General features: G+C 42.8%; 1 protein-coding gene across 2 annotated transcripts in view; it reads left to right on the top strand.

Annotated features, from left to right (window-relative positions):
* Positions 1-13,524, top strand: part of scube1 (signal peptide, CUB domain, EGF-like 1) — a 221,054-nt gene that overhangs the window by 177,717 nt on the left and 29,813 nt on the right. For both annotated transcript variants that reach the window (XM_049567062.1, XM_049567060.1), the window contains one exon: positions 11,390-11,512. In XM_049567062.1, coding sequence (XP_049423019.1) covers positions 11,390-11,512 — 123 coding nt within the window. The remainder of the gene's footprint in view (positions 1-11,389; positions 11,513-13,524) is intronic.

The raw sequence follows: 13,524 nt of genomic DNA, 5'->3' as shown, positions 1-13,524 counted from the left end.
TCTGAAACCTGCAGAACGTGTATCACATGCACACAGTAACAGATAGACAGTGTGTCAGTAAGAGATGCGAAAGGTCTGGTAGAGCTGTGTGATTTTCAGAGAGACAAACAGCTACTGGCGAAGGATGAAACTATTGATCGAAAGCCAGAGCAAAATATTGATCGGCTAGAGTAAATGTCAGAGATGCATCCCAGGAGACAGCTATGTGTGTGTGTGTGTGTGTGTGTGTGTGTGTGTGTGTGTGTGTAAACACACAGCAGTATACACCTCGTAAAGTGAAAGTGACAAATGACTCCTCTCTCACAAGGGCAGACAGATGGAAAGAGTTGGGCGTTTGTGGAGGAAACATTGAAGTGAGAGACATAACATCACCACTGTGGATGTGTGTTTGTACATTTGTGTGCATGCTTTGTACCTTTTTGTGTGACTGTTGGAAATATGCAGACAGTTCTCAGCGTGATTCAACCTTTTTTTTCTTTTGCTTCTCAGTGCTATCCATGTGCAGTCCTATGTAAAGCTCTAATTAGTTAATTAGGAGTGTCCTCGTTAACAAACACCTCAGGCGAGATGGCTTACGGCACCCCAGATGTTTGTGCATGATGTCATCAAGGTGCCCATTCATATGAACAGACATTTTCTTCACAATGTTATTCTTTTCGTGCTCTTACAAAGACAAAGCCATTAGATGCTTTCACCTTTTTTTATGCACAATTTTAATGTGCAGATGAAAAACCTCAGTGGAAACACCACAAATTCGAAAAGATATGAAAATATTGTAAAAATGTTTGGTGGAGTTGGAAAAGTTGGTGTTCAATAGAAGGTAACTGTGACTTGTTGCATGGAAACAGATTCAGTAAATAAATGATGATGTGCAGTTATGACGTACCATCATCGCAGCTCTCTTCATCGCCTCTGGATGGCTTTTAACAGGCTTGTGTATACACACAGCTGTTACCACAACAGTCATTTGGTGTGCTCTCTGTTATTATACATCTATCATTTTCTGTCATTTAAGGTTTGACTGGCGGTATTTTAACTATGTCATCTCATTGTGTCCTGTTCTGCTGTGGCACCAAACTAGAGGATTAGTGCCAACTACTGCTTATTTCTTATTCGCATAACCAGGCACACAAGGTCGTGCAGTGGTCAGCCATATAGCAAGAGGGTTTCGGGTTCAAACCTGCTGGCCGGCTGGGGCCCTTCTGTGTGGAGTTTACATGTTCTCCTCATGCCAGCATGGGTTTTCTGCAGGCGTTGCGGCTTTTTCCCGCAGTCCAAAGACATGCAGGTTAATTGGTGACTTTAAATTGCTCCTAGGTGTGAATGTGAGTGTAAATGGCCTGTCTGTAAATGGTCTGTCTCCATGTGTCGGCCCTGTGATAATCTGTGACCTGTCCAGGGTATATCCTGCCTCTTGCGCAGTATAAGCTAATACTGAATGAATGCATAATGAATGAATGACTGAATTAATAAATAAGCAGACCACTCTCGCCGAAAAAAACAGCCATATAGGTCAGCTGTGCAAACAGCATATAATGACCAATACCTACGTTTATTGTAAGGCAGCGCCCTTTAGTGGCCATAGTAACTATTATGGGAGCTGAGGAGGATGTGAGGTGACCAACCCAGTCTCATTTGGAAGTTGTTGAAAACAACAACAAAAGCTAGGGCCGTGGAAGTCCTAGTAGGGCAGTCAGGATGTCCATCACTGACTTTCAGTTGGGAGGCTGGTGTGGGGGTGTGTTTGTTTACAAAACATAACCATGTGTGTTTGTTGTTGAAGGAAAAAAATGTCAAATCACAGTGTTGTCCCTGCATTGTGCATTTATTTTGAAAGAGACTGTATGCAAACTGTACATGTCCTGTGAAAACGGAAGTGTATTTTGAAAACAGACAATGTATGTAACAGGCTGAAGTTGACAAGGAGTCCCAGAACGTCATCAACCAACAGTCCATTGGTCGATGTCTGACCTCATAAAAGTGACATTTTACAGTTCTTCACATTATAAACTGAAAACAGATTTTGTCTCTTAATTAATGTTAATGTTATTTTAAAATGTAAGTCTCTTAATGAGCAACTTTTTCAAAATGATTTAAGTAATTATTTTCAGGCACAAAGTCATTTTCAGAACATTATTCTGAGAGACTAACTCAATAAAATTTTAGGTTTTCCTTAATAACTAAAGTGTTTATAACACTGATGCTGCAGCAGATTAAGGTGGTCATTTTAATAACTTAAATACTGCTGGGTGGCTTATTGTAACCTGTAATAATATAACCTAGCAACAAATTTATATTATTGTACAAAAGTACTGTAACTAATGGGCCAAACTAAATCTTAAAAATAAAAGCAGTGCAATAAAAATGTAATAATCACATCTGAGACAGTGGAGTAGGTTAATAATGTAGCATAGAATGGAAATACTAGTTTTTGTGTTTCTGTGAGGGAAGCCCAATCTCATGGTGACACCTTGTCAATAAATTGTGAATAAATGGGCGAGTTACAGTGGAATCCAGGCACACCCCCAGAAAGGTGGAGGGGAATGGTATTTGGCTGGAAACTGGGGGGACATTGGCAGTCTTCCGGAAAGCTTTCGGAAGGCCTGGGAAATTTGAAGTGGCTGCATCTGTATGTTGTTTTGGGGATGGCCATATATGTTGTTTTTAATTGATAATTGACCCATTTCGTCATTTAGGTATGAGAGAGCATAGCACACAACAGTTGTGGATGGAAAAGCGCATTAATTTGCATTTTCTTTTGCCAGTTTTCTAAAAATGTTTCAGAAATGTGCGGTATATTTGGATGGAAACCCAACTAATGCCGCATTTCTACACGTCTAGCCATGTTAGTGCCATGGCTCTATGGATGTCAGTGTTAGCCTTTGTGTCACTCTAAGGTTTAGTCCACTTTGGTCCAGAAATACTGAAATATCTCAACACCTTTGGGACGGATTTCCATGGAATTTATATCAGCTATTTCAGAGGTTAATTCTTAATGACCCCTGACTTTTCCTCTGGCACCACAAACAACTCAAGGTTTACACTCATCCAGTGAGATCTACTTAATGGATTGGTGTCTGTATGACCTGTCATAATGACATTCCCATCAGTCTTCGTTGCACCTGCAACCTTGTGGTGCTCGTGTCAGGTGGAAAATGCAATTTAGTATTTATTTATTTGTGCGTTGCTTTGGAAAAAAGCATCTGATAAATGAATTAGTGAAAATGTAGTTGAAAATTTTAGCATGTAAACATGGAGAACTAAGCTGGTTACAGTGGTAATCATCGCTGAAAGCACTAATGATGGAGGTTTACTCCTACTCTGAGCTGCCACACATGTCAGGCCACCCTCCATTCTTCATTCACCCGCCCTTATCTGTCCTCTCTCTCTCCTCTCCAAACTTTTATCATTTCAAGATGTGCGGAGGCTTAATGTATTTATTTAAGCTCAAAGCTTATTTAAGCTCCATTAAAGGTAATTATATACCCTGTTATAAGGCTCAGCCATCCCCAGAGTGGCCATTAAGTGTGGGTAGATGCGGTGGTTCTGCCAATGTTTGTGGCTGCCACGATAATTATGAAGCTGTGTCTGTCTGTGCTGGGTAGACCCGGGGTGGTATCCACTGTTTTACATAGGCATTAGAGCGGAGACGACGTGGGCAGAGGGGGAATGTTGTGGAATGATGTATGTGTGTGTGTGTGTGTGTGTGCGCGTGCCTGCATGCATGTGTGTGTGTGTGTGTGTGTGTGTGTGGGGCAACACGCCTGATTGGAAAGTCCACATTTCCTTACTCCTGGAGCTGTGTGTTCTGTGCCATATGTTTATCGGATTCATTCAAAATTCACAAAATTCAGGAAAAGATAAACTTCTACCTTCCTACTAGTCTTAATATTGGCAAGTGTACAGTGTGTGTAACATGAAGGGAGAGAGGCATACAGCCCTCCTGCTGTCTCATAGATAGAGATCACTCCCACAAGCTTACTACTGTCAGCATGTCGAAGAAAAGAACAGGGAAATGGCCAGGATTGATTTGACTCCTTTGGCAGACGGCGCTGCATGTTAGATATAAGACAACAGAGCAGAGTAACACTGAGAATAAATTAAAAACTAAAAGGAGTCAGACAGGAAGAAGAGCAAAGCTGTTGAAAGTCAGGAGGAGGTAACAGACTGGCAGAGAAGAGCAGAGAGGAATTAAAAGGAGCTAATCAATGTTAATGCTTCTTTGCTGGTATGATGTAAGACAGACACTAAAGCATACTTGAACGCCCTTACCTGTCCCGCTCTCCTTAAAAAATCCCAGAGCCTCATTTTTCTTCCCTGCAGCCATGGGGAAATCCGTTTTAGCCAAGCCAGATGGAGGGACAATCCCTTTAAAAGGCCGCTGACAGGGCACAGCGGGACACACAGTTTACTACATTTTTACCGCGGCACTCAGCCAGCTTGTTGTGAATTCCTGTCTAGGCTCCATATTTAGATGAAGAGTTCATTCAGCAGAAGCTCCCTGAGGATACAGAGTGAGAGGATCAGGCCAGGGAGGCCAGAGTCTGCCCTGATGGAAAAACACAGTGGCTTAGTTACTGGCTGTTTTATAAGGGCTCCTATCACGCTACACTGAGGGCCATTTGAGAGTGTGTGTTGACTGGACCTCTCTGTGCTCTCGCCACCTCCTCTTGACCGTGTTAATAGCTTGGTCTGAATTGATCAAGCTACATTCTACTGTATGCTAATAGTTTACATACGTGCCCCAGTTTTCACTGCGCTATCACCCACCAACACTTGGGTAAGCACTTGGCATTATTCTAAGGCTGCTTTACAACAGATCATCGATAAGTGCTCTCCTTTGCTGTGACATCATCACAACATCAAATCACGGAGCAGAGATTGAGGCTGGCTTCTCTAAGGCTTTGTACCTATGTAAATGCTGTATGTGGTGTGTCTACAGCATCCAGGGCTCTAGTGACTGTTCATTAAACCTCTCCCAAACACATAATTGGGTATGTAACTAGGCTTGTAGGACTGTCAAGCTTCTGATTTCTCCCACGGGTGTATTACCAATACCATAGACTGTAAAAATAATGGACAAAGTTATTGTCACATCTCCATGGTTTGTGGACTCCTCTTTTGAAGCCTCGAGTTCGGCATTTTGGCCATCGCCATCTTGGTTTTTTGGAACCAGAGGTGACCATATTTGGGTGAGAGGGTGGAGCTGTGGAGGAGCAAGGGGTGGATCTGATTGAGAAGGTGAGGGCACTATTGGCAGACAGCCTGTCTCTCAAAGCTACAAAGCAAAACTATAAACATGTGTATTTCTGCTGTAAAGTTTGGCATATTATCATGAGGGTCTATGACTCAGTCTTGGAGCCAGCCTCAAGTGGCCATTAGAGGAACTGCTGTTTTTGGCACTTCAGTGTTGGCTTCATTTTTCAGCCCCAGAGGTTTGCTCCTTGATAAGAACTGGATACTGGCCTCCAAGATGGTGCCCATAGGCCCTTGACTTAAAATTGCTCACTGAGCACACAAGCTAAAGTGTTAACTAAATTCCTGGCATTTTCTAGTGGTCCTGAGTAGGTATAACTACAACTGGAGCAGCTATGTGATCCACCCACCAGCAAGGTGACTTGCCCACCATAGCAACACATCAGTCCATGATCAGCCAACCTAGTCCTTTGGTCCAAAAGTGGAAGCCCTGAGGAAAATGCTAAGTTAGTAATTGCTATCTTGCAAACTATGACATGTTAAAAGATAGGTGGTTAGGGTAAGGGTCACGTTGCGTTATTTATAAGGTGAATCATGTCTGCATGGATGTTGAATTGTAAAGTGAATTACTGCTCTGTTTGGCCCCACATTAATTCACTGCAATATCGTGTTGTAGCAGGTTTCAATGAGCCATCATGTTGCAGAGTTTATCTTGTGGAACTATCTGTGATGGGCATGGTTTGTAGGGCCTTGTTGTGTAGGTTCCAAAAGGAATGTGGCTGCAGTTATACCAACGCCTTCTCATCTCAACTTGTCAAATATTGCCACTTTGTCAGTCGACTTTCACATCTAAATATGATGCCCTAGGTAACCTCCCATGTCTGTTGTAGATTCCAGGATGGCGTGTCAATTAACACTTGTTACATGCTTGTTACATGACAGTCTTTTTTCAAAATACACTGATAACGTAGGTAAAACACCTCATTTTTATGTTTGTGGAAAAAAAGCATGTGGTTAGGTTTAGACAACAAAAACACATGGTTAGGTTTAGGCAACAAAAGCATGTGGTTAGGGTTCGGCAACAAAAGCACGTGGTTAGGTTTAGGCAACAGAACAACATGGTCAGGTTTAGGCAACAGAACAACATGGTTAGGTTTAGGCAACAAAAGCAGGTGGTAAGGTTTCGGCAACAAAAGCAGGTGGTTAGGTTTAGGCAACAGAACAACATGGTTAGGGTTAGGCAACAAAAGCAGGTGGTCAGGTTTAGGCAAAAGAAACACATGGTTAGGGTTCGAGAAAAACATCATGGTTTAGATCAGCGTTCACATGGGAAGCAAACAGCAGGCTATAACAACAACAACTAATAACATCCTCCCATGACACTTATCATTTCAGCATGTGAAATTAAACTGCCAGCTAAACATGAAAACCTTTTTTGTTTACCTGTGGAATCAAGGACCCATTATTTAAAATGACTATGAATTTAGATGAAACTGCCTCCATCATGATTTATAAACTACATAAGTATTATTTGAGATAGCAGCAGTAACTGAGGGGGCTTAGCATAATGTCTGCCATTCCCATAGAGATGAGTAACGTGAGCCAGGATATATTTTCTCAGCAACTCATTGACAATCAAAATACAGGAGCAGACACCAATATCAACAACACTCAAAGTTAAAGTTCTTAATTATCTCCCTCTTTTCACCCTCTACCTTCGCCCTCTTGTCTCCTTCTTTTCCTCCTTCTCCTCTGTCTTCTCACCTTTTACCACCCCCTTCATCCTCTCCCTCCTTACTTTTTTCTCTCCCACTCTCTCCTCCTCCTGTCTTTCTCCTTGGTGTCTTGCTGGATTTATTCCCAGGCTCAAGGGTTTAGGTGTTAATCCCTCACAGTTTTCATCACTGAGAGCACCAATCAAAAAGGGCTTAGCCTGTGTAATCTGCCAGACTATTGTCCCCTCTTGTTCTTCCTCTGCTCCTGCTCCCTCCCCCGATATTATTTCTTTCTCTATAGACAAAAGTTTTCCAGCAGCAAATAGAAAAATGTTCATGATCTGGATAGGGAAAACTATGAGAGATAAGGAGTAGCAAAATGTGTTTCTGAAACAAACTGATTATTAAAAAAAAGTGGAAGACATAATTGTGCAATGTGGGTTCATATGAGGGCACTGTAGGCGGGTTAAGGCAGGAGAATGAGTTTGGATGGGTAAAGATTGTGAAGCCAGATCTGCCAGGAGGTTTGCGGTTGGCACTGAACATGCTGCCTCGGGGTGATTACATTCACATTATTATTATTTTAGAATCTGTGCCTCTGGATGGCTGGACCACACCTGGGTTGCAGCTCAGGTAGCCAGGTTTTATTTCACAGAGATTTAGCAGACAGTCTCACAGGACCAATGTGAATTTTGCTACCAGCAACCGCCACCTCGCCCGGGGGGTGGTGGGTGGGGGGGGGGGCGCTAAAATATTGACAGTGTGCATATGTGCATATCAATTTTTCTGCAATGCATCGCAATTTTTCTGTATCTTTATCACCATGGATCTTGCTTAACGTTAGGGTTTTATTGATGTATGATTAATGCATGAGGGTGACTCATAAATCGTACCCCCAATCCCTGCAAATAGAGTGAGTTCCCCCAAAAAGCCATGGTATGCAGGCTGAACAGGCTCTCACTGTGTAAAACATCAATCAATCAATCAATCAATCAATCAATCAATCAATCAATCAATCAATCAATCAATTTTATTTATAAAGCCCAATATCACAAATCACAATTTGCCTCCAAGGGCTTTACAGCATACAACATCCCTCTGTCCTTAGGACCCTCACAGTGGATAAGGAAAAACTCCCCAAAAAACCCTTTAACGGGGGGAAAAAATGGTAGACACCTCAGGAAGAGCAACTGAGAAGGGATCTCTTTTCCAGGACGGACAGACGTGCAATAGAAGTCGTACAGAACATGTTGTAATGATAACTATGAATGAGGTATAAATCAGGTTAAAAGGAGAACAACAGACTTTTATCACCTCTCTATTCTTGGCAGGAACAAGAAAATGACTTTGTACTACAAGGCCAAAATGTAGACGATGTGATTATAATGACACTTCCCTTGCTGCTCCCTGTACTTTCCAACTTTATCTCACTTTCCATTTTTTTACCTCCACACTGGCAATAGCTGTGGCTGGAGGCATTGGGCTCTAGTTTCGCAGACCGGGCGAGGCGGGGGAGCAGCGTACCAGCGCTTCGCCAACTGGGTGTGGCCAGGCAGATTTTGCAAGTTTGGCACACCGTGCGTGCTGGCGCAGCTACTCCTCTTTCCCACCTCTGTCCCTCCTACCTGCACAAGTCGGAAGGAGGGAGGAGAGAAGGCGTGGAGTGGGTTTTACACACATCACACCAATCAAATGAGCCCCTCTCCTCGTCCTTAAATGCGCCGCGTGAAGGCGTAATGAGAGTTTACTCAATTTGCCATGGCAGAAGAGAGCAGCAGCGTCAGACGGCCAAACTTCTCCCAGGAGGAAACTGATGTTTCATCTCGCAGTGTCCGAATATACGGAACTGCGAGCAGACCTCCACGGGCTGATGATGCAAAGGTAGCCTGGGAGGAGGTCACCACAATTGTAAATCAGTGTTGCGTTTCTCTTGTGCGTGCGCGCTCTCTCTTTCTCTCTCGCAGTCTCACTCTGTTTCTTTTCTTTTGACTTTTCTAAGATGAGAGATGCTGAATATAAACTCTCTATCTGATGCTGTGGCTGTTTGTGGTTGGCTGAGAGGGATGTGAACTCATTAGTTTGCAGGCTGTGTTAATCAAATCAGGTTGGGTTTCCATTACACGTGCCAAACGTGCCAAACGGTGCCAATCCCCTTTGATCTGACATCAGATGTGACGGGACAGTCGATATAGATACATTTATGTGCTGATTGCAGATAGTTGCATTGAATAGTGGTTTTTTGGGTATTTATGTGGCGCGCACTGTCCGCCGGTCAGCCAAAACTTCGGCTTACACCAGCTGCGCTCTGCCTGCGCTGACAGTAGACCTGGTTTCAGCTGGCGAGCTTTTAGCGCACCTTCAGCGAAGCCTTTTGGCACGAAACTGTCACTGCGCCAAGCTGGATCTGTCGACACCTCCCCCTGCTGCGCCACCACACCCATCTCAGCGCACTTCGGCCTGCCAAACTACCAAACTGAGCGCGCCTCGGGTTGCGCTGCTCGAAACTATCTCTGCATGGGGTTTGCCACCCTGTGCCACCCTGCACCGCGCCGGGAAACTAGAGCCCAATATGTTTTCGGGTTGTCTTTACATATGTTCATCCGTCACAATCTTGGCACACAATGATGAAATGATTAGATTTTGGTGGTCATAGCTCAAAGGTCAAGGTCACTATGACCTTGTCTGTCTCATTCTTGTGAACATGATATTTCAAGAACACCACTCGGGAATTTCATCAAATTTGGCACAAATGTCCACTTGGACTTAATGATTAACTGATAAAATTTTATTGTCAAAGGTCAATGTCAGTGGTGGGAATTTCCTGAAATTTGGCACAAATTTGGACTCAACAATGAACTGATCACATTTTGGTGGTCAAAGTTGAAGATCACTGTGACCTTGTCTTCTTGTGATTCTTGTGACTGCAATATCTCAAGATGGACATGAGGGAGTTTCCTCAAATTTGGCCCAAACGTTCATATGGATTAAGAAATAAGATGATTAGGATTTGGTGGCCAAAGGTCAAGGTTGCTGTGACCTCACAAAACATGTTTTTGGCCGTAACTCAAGAATTTGTATGCTAATTATGATTAAAAATCACACACAAAAGTCTGATAGGATAAAATAATGAAGTGATGATTTTATATCCAAAAGGTCAAAATTCAACTTCCCTGTGACATCATAATGTTATGCAAAAGCACTTTTCTGGCCATGACTCAACGTCACATCTCAGGAACAGAAGGAGAAACCTTTGGTCAGATACTGGCACTAAAAGAAATCGCTCCATCTAACATATCTGAGACTCTGATGCCAGTACAGACCTCTTCACAAAAAGCAACCAGAGGAGGGGTTTCTTGTGTGTTACCTTTCAGTTTCGAGGTCTGATGCCAATTTACATTAATAATGTTGGAACTGAATCTTTGTTTTCATATGCTGGTAAGAAAGATATTTGGCAGACTGGTGCAGTCTCAGGCTTATTTATATTTCTTATATGCAAAAATGGACACATCCATTTGTAAACATCACTGCCCTCATACTTCCATGCGTCCTTTATGTTGGCATAGAAACAGCTGGCACTTGACCTGGCTAGACCTGGATACAGCATTGGCGTCAGGGCCCCGTTCATGCGTATGATAGTTTCTCATTGATGCATGAAGCCAATCTTTTATAAATCATAATTTTATTATAATTTATGATAAAAATAAAGTAATTTAACCTTGTGGCTAAACTTTCCAAATATCATCTGACTGAATGGATTAAATCTTGAGAATTGAACGAGTCATTTCGTGGGGGCTCTGATGCCCCAAATGTCTCTTTCCCAGTGTAAGTCTATGGGAAAAAATCTTTTTGGGCCCAGTGGCATCACGTGATGTACCCAGAAATTGTAGTACCACTGTTTGGCCACTACGAAAATTGGCTTCAAAGCCCAGTGCACCTTCTAGGGGTTTGTGTATTACAGATTCATTCCTACTGCCATTATTGAAATTTCTTCATAGTCTCCTACAGTCGTATCTTGCTTGAATTATGCTACACTACCTTTACAATCTGTGGTAGTACTGCTCCATTTTGTCCACATCCACAAGCTTTCTGGAAACATGCACAAAAATGGACAAAATGGATGCAGAGTATGGACAGAAGACTCAGTTTTCATATATAACGTTTAGCATAAATGAGTCCTTACTCTTATTACATTCTAGCTTTATGTCCTCTGCATTCTATTCATTTTCTCTTTTGAGCTGCAACACAAGACTCTGTGTTTTCATAGCATAAGTTCAGTCGGCAGATGCTAAACATGAAACATAATGACAACTTCCACAACTTTAAAGAACAAACCGAGTTGTAATTGTTGCATAATCACCATTTAGGGCTGTCATTTGAACATTACTCTGCTTGCTGTGCCACATCAACTGCACTTGAAAAGTGAACCAGGTGGACTAATCATGACTTGAGGTTTGACACTTTTTATCTCTTCCTCCCAGACATCGACGAATGCCAGGAGAACAACGGAGGCTGCGATCACTTCTGCCGGAATACAGTGGGCTCATTCGAATGCAGCTGCCAGAAAGGCCACAAACTGCTCACTGATGAACGCACATGCCAAGGTCAGTGAGTGACAGCTGTCAGTCACACAGAAGCTCACTCTGTCATCAGTCTTGTTGTCAGGCTCAGAGTTTCACTCAGCAGTCAGCTCGAAATACACCCAGAGGCTAGGGCTGGGCATCTTATTGTATGATATGCTGATATGAGTCTAAATATTGTCTTAGATTTTTGTAATATCATAACTGTTGTCTTTTCCTGGTTTGAGTGGCTGCATTACAGTAAAGTGATGTAACTACGTGAACTTCCCAGACTGTTCTAGCTGTTCTTCTATTTGCCCTTCCCCATTTAGTCATTATATCCACATTACTGATGACTATCAAAATCTCATTGTGTAATTTTGTAAAAGCACCAGTAGGCTATCCTACAACAGTCACAATATTGATATTGAGGTATTTGTTCCAAAAATATAGTGGTTTCTCATTTCTGCATATTACCCAGGCCTACCAGAGGCAATCATTTAGAATTTTGAGTCTGTTTGGATTTACTTGACAAAAGTCAAAGACAGGGGCTTCGGTGGCTTAGTGGATAGAGCAGGCGCCCCATGTACAAGGCAGTTGCCGCAGCGGCCCGGGTTCAACTCCATCCTGTGGCCCTTTGCTGAATGTCATTCCCTCTCTCTCTCCCCCTTCACGCTTAACTTTCCTATCAATTAAAAGCAAAAATATCTTAAACGTCAAAGACAGTTACTGTTGTATCAGGGAATGTAAGATTACATTGGACATCATGGGATAGTGAGTAGATATAATTGCAGAATGTTACCCGTCCTCTACCTACATGATCAGCCCCCCTTGCTCCTTGGCCCTGATGCAGAAGTCCCGCCAAAACTGCTAAGTTAGCGATTTGCTAGCTATGAAGTATTACGTTGAGGTTACGGTAAGGGTAAGGGTAATGGAAAAGCTACATCTCGTTACTTATATTAATGCTAAGTAAGTGATTAGCTAATTGTTGTATACTCCGCTTTCTTTAGTATAACAACTATTAATGAGGAAACAGGAGACCCCGTGGAACTTGCCGACAGGTGTGTATTCAGTTTCTTTTACGTCAGAGCAGGACAGTGTACCAGTTCTTACACATTGCACTGGAGGGCGTAACGGTAGCTCTAAAGGGACAAACTTAGGCTGTAAATACATAACATATCCTTCCCCCTTTACTTTAGAACAGAGGTCTTCAACGTTTTTCAGACCAAGGACCCCCAAACTGATGGAGAGATGGAGCAGGGACCCCTTACTATATATATTGTATATTGAATTGTGTTTTATATTAAACTGGGCCTAGTACCATGTATAAACATACTTTATTATTGTGCATTCAATACTAAGCTATTCAGATAATACACAGGTTCATGTATTCGTGTTTTTATTTTAAACATGTGCAAGGTACAGTGAGTAGGGTGGCCTTGCCGCTGCCATTTATAAACATATCTTGTCAACTGATCCCTATGCCAATGTCAACACTGTCTGTCAATTGCATGATAATCAAGTATGCAAGCTATTCAAGGCTATTACAATTTCAACTGGGCCGGATTTTTTAAAAAAAAAATTAGCGGCTTTTCAGCCGATTGAGCATGTTGAATCAGCGGCGGAGCTTGTCGGTGAGAGAGATCACTCTGATTGGCTGTTCAGGTTTTATTTCCTCGCCCCTGTAGCGAGTGAATCTGCCTGTAGTGAAACCGGGGCTAACCGGTGCTTCCTCCTCAGGCTCCACTTCACTCAGCTGCTTGACAGATCCGCTGCTTCTTCCCACTTTAACCTGAATAACAAACCAGGGCTAGCTGTGAGGCTAGTGGGGTGTTAGCCGCAGCATGACCGGAGGGAAGCACAGCCAGTTAGCCTCGGCTAGCTTCCCAGCTAGCTTCAGCTCTCCGTTTGGATCCAACCGGAGCACCAAGCCTGGTTTGTTATTCAGGTTAAAGTGGGAAGAAGCAGTGGGTTTACTGTCAATCACATACCCCAAATACTCGACTGACGGTCGGGAAAAACTCACATTTGTCTTTCCGGACTCTCAGACCATATTG

Source organism: Epinephelus fuscoguttatus, linkage group LG22 (genome assembly GCF_011397635.1).
Source record: "Epinephelus fuscoguttatus linkage group LG22, E.fuscoguttatus.final_Chr_v1".
Classification (NCBI taxonomy): domain Eukaryota; kingdom Metazoa; phylum Chordata; class Actinopteri; order Perciformes; family Serranidae; genus Epinephelus; species Epinephelus fuscoguttatus.
The sequence above is the reverse complement of the archived record's forward strand: the minus strand, read 5'-3'. Positions and strand labels throughout refer to the sequence as shown.